At 50.8% G+C, this 9,597-nt stretch overlaps 1 protein-coding gene across 1 annotated transcript; it reads right to left on the bottom strand.

Annotated features, from left to right (window-relative positions):
• Positions 1 to 3,308: 3,308 nt before the first annotated feature.
• Positions 3,309 to 7,238, bottom strand: LOC144109706 (uncharacterized). The gene is made up of 6 exons (XM_077642504.1): positions 5,552 to 7,238; positions 5,379 to 5,487; positions 5,135 to 5,210; positions 4,791 to 4,844; positions 4,021 to 4,184; positions 3,309 to 3,837 (listed from the first exon to the last, which is right to left on the bottom strand). Exons 1-6 carry the CDS (start codon positions 5,809 to 5,811, stop codon positions 3,634 to 3,636), a joined length of 867 nt encoding a protein of 288 aa, XP_077498630.1. The 5' UTR covers positions 5,812 to 7,238; the 3' UTR covers positions 3,309 to 3,633.
• Between the last annotated feature and the right edge of the window lie 2,359 nt (positions 7,239 to 9,597).

Here is a 9,597-nt window from a genome sequence, read left to right on the forward strand (position 1 = left end):
CGACAGAGGCTACGCTTAACTGCACACCATTTCTGTTAAGCAGGGGACAGTGGCTACCCTTTGGAGCCCTGGCTTTTGACACCTGTGCCAGGGCATCCCAGTGTGCCGTCTCCAGAGGGGTTGTTCAACTCAGCGCATGGCTCCATGCGATGCGTTGTGGAGCGCGCCATAGGCATGTTGAAGAGCCGCTTCCGGTGCCTGCAAAGGTACCGGACGCTCCAATACGAGCCGGAACGAGCGGCCCTCATAATCGGAGCATGTGCTGCGCTCCACAACCTGTGTTTGAATGACTCCTTGCCAGAAGAAGGGGACGTAGATGCCGCTTACCCGGACAACGACGAGCCACCTCCGGCTGCAGTCCACACACGCAAGGCGCTGCAAGCCGCCTTACCTACCTGCGGGGGAGAGCCGTGCGCGACGGTATTGTCGAGCTTTTTCGGAGAACCCGTCTCCAGAGGCTGGCATACCTGCGCACGGTGCGTCGTCAGTTGCGGCGGCAACTCCAGCGTCGCCAGCACTGAGCCCATCGACACCACCTCGCAGGGTAGCTGGCCAAGGTGTTCATTTGTGCAACACAGCAGCCACGGTTACTGTTGGCAGCGTCATCCCCTCGTGTCAGTGTACGCTTGTGTGTGAGCAACTCTGCATTGCGCCCCTAGCCGCAGCCCGCAAAGTGCCGACTTTTATTTCTTTGTTTCGTGTGTGTGCCTACAAGCTGCCGGTGCCGAAGAAGCGCAGCGTGCACAACACCTGTTGCTGCACTGACAGCGCACTTGCTTGCGCACCTCCCAGTTCATTGGCGAGTTGGTCGCACAGCCACTGTGCAGTCTCCTTCCTGAGTCGAAATTGGCGACGAAACAGCTCGTCTGGCAAGCCAAAACCGTCTTCGTGCATCCTCCTACGCCGTGTGTGTGTGTGTGTGTGCGCGTGCGTTTAAGTGGGTGAATAAAAAGTGTACTGTGAAACAAAGCACCGAATGTTTGTGATGCTTATTGAAATGAGGAAGTTCCATTGAAGCAATTTTTTTGCTCGATATGCATTCAAGGGCTGAAATGATTGCGATGGACATATTGTAGTACAAGAGGCATGAAGTGCTCATTGTTGGTATTTCAGTTAAATTTAAAAGGTGTGCTTGCACCCTGTAATTTAGGAATAAATAAAAAAGACACAACCGAAGAGGACAACACACCTCATAGCGCATCCCCTACCGTGATGACATCAGTGGGCAGAAGGGCCATCCTTTAAGCTTACCCAGTCTGGCTACTAGCGTCATCAAGTTAGGGGACGCGCAGTGAGGTGTGTTGTCCCCTTTGGTTATGGCCTACTGCGAGGAGGACTTTTTTATTTATTCCTAAATTACAGGGTGCAAGCACACCTTTAAAATTTAACTGAAATACCAACAAAGAGCACTTGACCTCTCTTGCACTACAATATGTCCATCGAAATCATTTCAGTGTTTCTTTCAGCATGCACTTTTTATTTTTTTTTACCAGCATTTATCACAAGTGTTTTTATTTGAACAGATAGGTGCAAAATGCACTGCTTGCAATACCATGAACAAGTAACATCTTCACGTGTGGTGCACAAATTGCAACATACAAACATGATAAACATGACAAGACTAGCGGCCTACGTGTCACCACAGCTTCTACGTGAGTTATGTAAACATAAAACGCACTTCAGCCCATATTAAACCATGGCACACATCTAAAGCAATGCGCTGTACCTGTGTAATACATTTCGCCTGACTAGAAAATGTGTATCACCCACAAAATGCATGAATATCAATACGACAACGTGTCATGAATTTCTGCTCAATGGCAAACCATAGCAGTTCCGAGAACATTGACGCACAACGGAATGCATCATGAATATGGCAAGTGTTGCTGTCATAATGACTGTAACATGACAAAATTCTCATTCATCATCATCAGCCTCACTACGCCCATTACAGGGCAAAGGCGTCTTCCATGTCTCCCTAATTAACCCTGTCCTTTGCCAGCTGCGTCCACTGTGCCCGCAAACTTCTCTCAACCGCCCACCTAACTTAGTTCCGCCCCCTTGCTGTGCTTCCCTTCTCTTGGAATACACTCCGTTACCCTGAAGGAGCAGCGGTTATCTTGCCTTCCAATTACATGCCCTGCCCTAGGGATATTGGTAAACTGTCGTTCATGATCTGAGAGGAGCGGCCGTATCTGCTCCACCCCATTCTTATCCGTCTAGTTTTTTTCCATCTCACGATCAGCTGTCATTGCCAATTGTGAACTGCTGTTCCCTTGCTAGACTGTAGAACATTACTTTGGCTTGCTGGATGTTAATTTTTAGACCCACCGTTCTGCTCTGCCTAACTCGTTCATCACGTGAGTGACTCGGCAAGGCAATGTCATCAGCGAATCGCAGATTATTTAGGTACTCTCCATTTACTCTTATTCCCAACTGCTCACATTTCATGCCTCGGAATACCTCCTGTAAACAGGTGGTGAATAGCATTGGCGAGATCGTGTCTCCTTGCCTGACGTCCTTCCTTATTGGAATTTTAATGCTGACTTTATAGAGGACTATGGTAGCGCTACAGTTCCTATATATACCTTCCAATATTTTGGAACAAGTCATGGTAAGCCCCGTCGTGGCACCCCACTGTTTGTTTGAAGTATTCTGCTACCGATGTGGAGCAGGTTAACTGTCAGCCGTGGCGGTCACATTGCGACGGACAAACAGTGTGCGTGCGCTACGCAATGTGTACACACGTTCAAGAATCCCGTGGTGTAAATTAACCCGGAGCCCTCTACAACATTGTTCCTATAAGCACGTGTGTCACAACGTGTCGTTAAAGTACACAATCGTGAATGTGCAAAGGAGGAAGATTATTGAACATATGAAAAACCAAACACTGACTAGATATAGCATACCTTGTGTGTCTTGCAGAACGTAAAAAGGTAACATCTAAAAACGAAATCAAAGTAAACAGTACATATCACACACCTTGTGTGTGTCTTGCACAATGTTGCAAGGTACCATCGCAAAAAATTTGCACACACACTTCAGACTGGTTATGTGCAGGAATGTGAAAGCACGTGCGTATGACACCACCTGGAACACTGCACGAGAAATGGTTAGTTGCAATTTTGACACAAATGTAGCATGGAAAAGTTGCGCCATATTGAACTCAGTCAGTGGGGGGTGCATAACGCGAATGTCATGTATATGACCGTCGGGAAAGGCGGCCCTCGGCTTGCCGTGTGCGCCATGCGATCACGTGATGACGGCAAATTTATCCTCACATGACGGATTTTCTGTACCATCTGCGAGTGCTCATACATGCCGTCAGGTTTTCTCGTAATGGGACTAGCAATGCTTCCACATTGAAACACGAAACCAAAGTAGGCAACGAATACTGCACAGCCTGTACACTGCACACAAGTTAAAAAGTACAAAAGGAAAAAAAAACATTCATACACAAGCCCCATGCGCATGGCAGGAAATAAAAAAATGTTCTGCACCTCGCAGAAGGAAAATACATATATACATAACGCCTGCACCCGGCAGGGAAATAAAAAAATGCTCTGCACCTTGCAGAACGCAAAAAAACAGAAAAAACAGGTAAAAAAGGAAAAAAAGGCCCCACCAAACAAGTTACTGCGGTGGCTGTACCTGACTGTTCAAAACACGTACAATCAGGGCCACCGCAAGTACCACTTGCTCGGTGAGGCGCACCGTGTCGGCCCTTGCCGCCTCAGCAGTGTGCACCATGTGCGCCCCGGTTTCTGTGACGGCGGCAGTCAACTGTGTCACTGCCGCCGTCAGGCTGCGCACTGCTGTTGTTGTTCGCCTCTGTTCCTGCACATAAAAGGAGCTTCATTTGCACACTTCACAGACATGTAGGGCTCGTTTGACATAAATATGAACTACTGAAATGTCTCTACAGGTCACACATTGGTTTCGAACTGTGAATGTAGATACAACATGTTGCATGCAGATGCTTCTCTTTCACTAAATGTGGTGGGTGTTGTGTGCACATACCTCTAGGAGGCGCACATGAAATGTGGCGTCCTCAGCAGTACGGGCTTCGTGGAGCTCGTTGGTCCGCCGCGTCTCTGTCAGCAGCTGGTGGACCTCCTCCGCCCGCGTGCTCCGCTGCTGCTGCCACGGACGCCCCGCCACCACATCTCGCTGCTCCTGTGTAGCTGTCAAAAGGAGAAAGTGACTGAATGTACACTTGTCATATAGTGGCGCACGATGTACAATAACCTGACTGTTTGGTGCAATATCTCAGAGGGCTGTTGACATGCATACCGGGGAGCAGTACATAAAAGCATTCATAATCAGCAGTATGACAAAAACAGCATTGTTTCAATGTGCACATTTGTGTAACCATCGCAGACACCACAGTTTCCGCTGTAAGAGGGAAAAAGCGTGCACAAGGTACCAGTGGTGCATATGAAAGACACTTCTGTGGGTGGCCGCCACGGTGGCTGAGTGGTTATGGCGCTCGGCTGCTGGCCGGAAACACGCGGCGGTCGAATTTCGATGGAGGCGAAATTCTAGAGGCCCGTGTACTGTGCGATGTCAGTGCACAGTAAAGAACCCCAGGCGGTCCAAATTCCTGGAGCCCTTCACTACGGCGTCTGTCATAGCTGGAGTCGCTTTGGAACGTTAAAGCCCCATAAACCAAACCAAACTTGTGTGCGTATTCTAAAGTGATACTGATAGTCTGCTCCTGCGAATGGTATTATTGTTAGGTAGCTTGCGAAATGGATAATGTGCAGCATGATATTGGGACGCCAACTCACAGGCTGTGTCACAAGGTGCACCCTCCTCCTCCTCGTCCAGCTCCTCCAGCTCTTCTTCCGGGGGGGGTGCCATCTATGTGAATTCATTCCACAAGACAGCATTGCTTAGTGGACAGTTTCAGCAGAGCGTGTATTGGTGCAAAACACACGGTTACTAGGTACTGAGACACAATAAGAAACATAGCAGTACCAAGAGGGCAATGTAGTACAAGGTACATAACTCGAGGTTGCATTTCTTAGCTCAGCATTCGCATCCCTCCCTAACTAAAAGAAAAACCACAACGAAGTCAACAATGTGCACAAGTTGTTAGGTGTACATATCAAATGACGAAATTTTCACTTACCAGATGGAGAGCGCGCCTCTGCCTGCTGCAGGCCGCTCGTCCCTGGCATCTCCCCCACAGACACACGGGGCTGGTTCTGCAAGAGGCACAGCGCCCCACGTTCATGCACGAGTGTCTCGAAGTTCATTCTGTGTGTGCATTGCTCACAGTACATGGCCCCGAGGTTGACATTCATTATTCTTCATTAGCCTCCCCTATCATTCCCCCCTCATTATTACTAACGTCACCGCGGCTTACAACATACCAGGCTGGACGAAGAGAACATTGCAGCTGCGACGCCTAGAACGAGGCCCGGCGACCGCAGCTTGCACACCCGGCCTGCCAGCCCTGGCAGCCTGCCGCCTCCAGTGCCCCTGCGACAGGGTGTGGAGAGACATATTCAAGGGCCATTCGACAGACCGTTGTTGACACGCTCACCTTCCCGCCGCCAAAAACTGCGCCTCCTGCTTTTTGCAGCGGGTGCACCACACTTGCCAAGTGTGGCGCCATTGAAGCGCAGTTTTCTCAGCGGGGCCCGCGGCGTTCAGCAGGGCCGCAAGCTGCTGCCACAGCTCGTGCCTGCGAGCCGCCGTGTAGCCCCCGGAAAGGGGTGAGGCAGCGTGGGCGAGCGCCGGGTGCTGTTCCATAAATTCCACCATCATGAGGAGTTGCTCTTTGGACACACGTGCTGTCGTCATGATGGTGGATAGCCGTTTCAAATGATAACGGTAATCGCAGCTGCCGTTTCACATGACAACGATGAATTCAGTCGGTGCCGTCGGCACCAGCGCCCTAGCGTCGGTGCGGCCTTTCAGTGGCCGAAAATTCTTCGGCTGCAATAAATGTCAAACATCGTGGCAGGCGTTGATTTCGTAATCATGGGTAATAATATTGAGCTGTGATGTATTCTTAAGCTCAATAAAACGTTTTCGAGATTTTCCTGTCATGTCGCTGACCTCCTATTGGCTGACTACTGTGGCCATCGCTGCGACCGCACCGACGCTGCGACAATGTGACCAACTTGTTGAAAGTCTGTCGCAGTGGCCCTGCGACGAGAACAACGCGCATTTCTGTCGCACAGCGGCAGAAATCACACTGCGCTGCGGCAACAATCGCATCATGTGAAACGGCCTTAATCGTTTTTCTCGTCCTTGATCGTTCCTTACTTACACGCCTACACACGATGAACTGACGATCACGCAGCCATACAACTTTATTTCGCCCCATATGTCACACTTCCCCGTCGTCTTGTATTTAGCAAACAAAATACGGAACTACACATCCCACACGTCAACCGAAGAGCATCTTTGGGCTATTGGTGTCATCGATAATAAGCAAATACACACTTACCACAATATGTTGTCTTCGTCGATTTTCAAGCCCAGCGCTCCTTGTAAGTTGATCTGCGCAGGCCCGTAGCATTCACTGCCTTCAATCAGATTTTTCTGCACACTTCAGACATCCGCAAAGTGCCTTGATTTTAGACGACACGCAAAAAATCGGGAACTAGCCGTGGAATCAGCTGTTTTCTTGCAGGCCGCCATGTTCACGCGATACCACTGCCAGCGCACCCTCATGGCAAAAGAAGTCAACCTGCAGCAAATTTAATTGCAAAACTGAGAATGCCTCTAATTTTCCCTCGTGTTGTTGAGGTTGCGACACAGTTTTCTACAAAAATAAAACATTACTTGTTTTCTTCATTGCGTTTTTGTTCACTTTCAGACTAACATGTTCACGCTGTACCGCTGACAGCACACCTTGGCGGCAAGAAAAGTGACTGAACAGCTAACTTTATTGCAAAAATGAAAACACTGCTTCTTTTGCTTGCTGCTGTTGGGTTTGAAATACAGTTACTTAGCAAAATAAAACATTACTCGTTTTTATTCACTGCGTCTTTACTGCAAAACATTAGTCTACGGTCCCTTGTCGTGCGAATAGTGGTTTCGGGGCGGAGCCCACCGCCTCCTTGCTCCGCATTGGCCGATTCGGCGGTCGGCATTACTCGGTGTCGTCATTTTGACGCCACTGTCTCAAAATTGAGACAGTTTTTTGAGACTGATCCGTAATCGCGCCCTTGGCGACAGCAAAACCTGGAATGGCTTGCGCGTCTGCTGTTGGGGCGGAAGGGGGGGGGGGGGGGGGGGGGGGAATTCGACTGTGCGGCCTGCTCGTGGCCCCCCTGCCACCGGATACGGGCCGGTGTAGTTTCGGCTACTAGGCTTTGTTCCGGTGCAACGCCAGCGGTGGGGATGGGCTTGCTGGGGCCCGTCCTCTGGGGATGCAAAACCCCATTGGAGTGGCAGCGACTCCCAAGCGACTGAGTGGGCCAGTCGCGCACGTGAGGTCCGATGCCTGTGCGAAGGCAGGCCTGGTTTCATAATCAGGTTGGACTCACGGAATTGGGCTCGAAAAGTGCTCGAAAATCAAAAGGCCTCTGCACGCGGGGGCGTGCGTGGCTACCGGCTGGCGCGTCGGTTTCTGGTCACGGAGAGGCCAGGTCCGCGTGGGGGTTTGCAGCAGAAGGGCTCCTTGGGAGCGATGTCCTCGGGGAAGCAGCCAGGGATGGCTGACCGCGGGGCTGTGAGGCCAGAGCGCAGGACACCGAGGTACGGGGGACCTTAGTACGACCGATGGGAAAACCGTCGATGTTGTGGAGTAGCGGTGGAGTAGGCCCAGGTTATTTCACCCTCGGCCAGGTTCTTGGCTTGTGGCCCGGTCAGCCCGGCCCTGCACACTCCCTCCTCAGTAGGTGTGGAGCAAGCTAGGGGAGGAAATAAGTGCAAGGCTGGTTGATTGGAAGCACAGGTGGGTCCCCGGGAGCCTAATTCCAACGGCTGGATCCACCACACATACTTCCGGAGTCTGAAAAACCGCGAAAAACACTTGACGGTTAGTAGCTGGGCAGCGATTCGCAAGTCCGAACTGGACCCCTTAAAGTCATGGAGGAGCCCGAGGCAGCTGCCTCGGGTTAGGATTTCCTGTCTCCGAGTCGGAGCTATTGCGTCGTTGGGTGGTCGGGCATCCCGTGAGTGGAGCCGCACCATTGGTCAACATCGACGCCCTCCCTGTCCTGGCCAGACGGGAGTCGAGCAATGATAAAATGAGGGTCAATGTCTCGCTGTCCCCAGTCCCATCCCATTACCCATAACCCTTCCCACAGTCCCATGCCCACAACCTACGTCACACCCCCTCTGCTACATCCCAGTGGAGATCAGGGGAGTCTCCTCGGGCCCGCTCCCCCGGCCGTGGGTCTCTTTGTAGCATTACCCCCCTTCATTTTTTTTTATTTTCCCACCTACAGGTGGCAAAAGCACAATATTGCCTTCGGGCCTTTTCATTTATATCACATTGGGTTAAGCCTGTTATACTTAGTGGCACAGGCAGGAGCCTATTGGTTTACATTCCTTTTCTGGTTGCCCCACCATACTTTTTGTTGGGGCGGAGGAGTTTGTACGTGAGACAGTAGGCCAAGATTCAGTTCCTGCTGCAGCGACCACACGGACGGCGTAGGTTGTCGGGGCTCCCTGAAACCGGCCGGTAGCTGCTGTTGGGGTGACGATGGCGCAAACGGCGGGGGCTCTAGGACTCCAGAGCGGCAGCCAGTGACTGGCCAAAGACACCCTCCTGGACTGGTCTGCTCTGCCTTTCCTCGGGCATGTGCGATTCGTGCGGCCTGTAAGTGCATCGGGTAGGATCGAAGTGGGAGGGCGCGAGGACTGTTCAGAAACTCTTGTCTATCGTACATCTATAGGAGTTTGAGCCGCCATCTCCGACTCGCCCTCGTCGATAACACTGCCAGCATTTAAAAAAAACGTTAACTGACGTCGCAACACGGCACAGTAGTTCGTGCTCTGGTTTTTGTGCCGGGCTTCTTGTTTTCTGTGTAATATGCCGTAAACTTCACAGCTCAACTGTGTAATTGAACTGATTCCTCGAGGTTACTAATAAATGAATTGACGATTACAAAGTGGGGTTCGTATACGTCTGGCATAGCCTTCGTGTTTCGTACAAGAACCGGCACACCGAAAGTCGAGCTTGCCTTTTTTCGTCCTTACACTCCTCCGTCTTGCGAAGAGTGTTATCGCGCCACATCACAGAGTGCGATGTTTGCAATACCCAATGAAGACAAGAGTGATGCACCACAATGGCGTGCGGAGCTTGACCTTCCTTCAGGCGGGAGACATAGAAACTAGTGTCTATGCTCGAGTGTGCCGCAGAAAGTAAATACTCGTTCGTATTAGCGGGCATGCAGCGGAGGTGTGCTTTCACCCGTCTTACTTGTAGGGTTCTACTTCCGCGCAAATTTCTGTTTAAGACCGAGGCAGCTGTAGGAAAATGTCGTTATGTTTGCAGGGCAGTAATGCTCTACTCAAGGGTGACTCAGACGGAACAGCCTGAGGAATTTTAAATCATAAATGTAATTGTTGACCAAACAGCGTGTACTGACAGTAAGAAAGAACAAGCAGCCTTAAATTGGCAGAATA

The sequence above is a fragment of the Amblyomma americanum genome, chromosome 11 (genome assembly GCF_052857255.1).
Source record: "Amblyomma americanum isolate KBUSLIRL-KWMA chromosome 11, ASM5285725v1, whole genome shotgun sequence".
Lineage (NCBI taxonomy): Eukaryota > Metazoa > Arthropoda > Arachnida > Ixodida > Ixodidae > Amblyomma > Amblyomma americanum.

Excerpts from the sequence above, each read along its gene's own strand:
- LOC144109706 (XM_077642504.1), bottom strand. The coding sequence starts at position 5,811 with ATGACGACAGCACGTGTGTCCAAAGAGCAACTCCTCATGATGGTGGAA. Across the intron at positions 4,845-5,134 it reads AGAGGCGCGCTCTCCATCTG|AAGAGCTGGAGGAGCTGGAC; the intron begins GTAAGTGAAAAT and ends CCCCCCCGGAAG. Across the intron at positions 3,838-4,020 it reads TTCATGTGCGCCTCCTAGAG|GAACAGAGGCGAACAACAAC; the intron begins GTATGTGCACAC and ends TTTTATGTGCAG.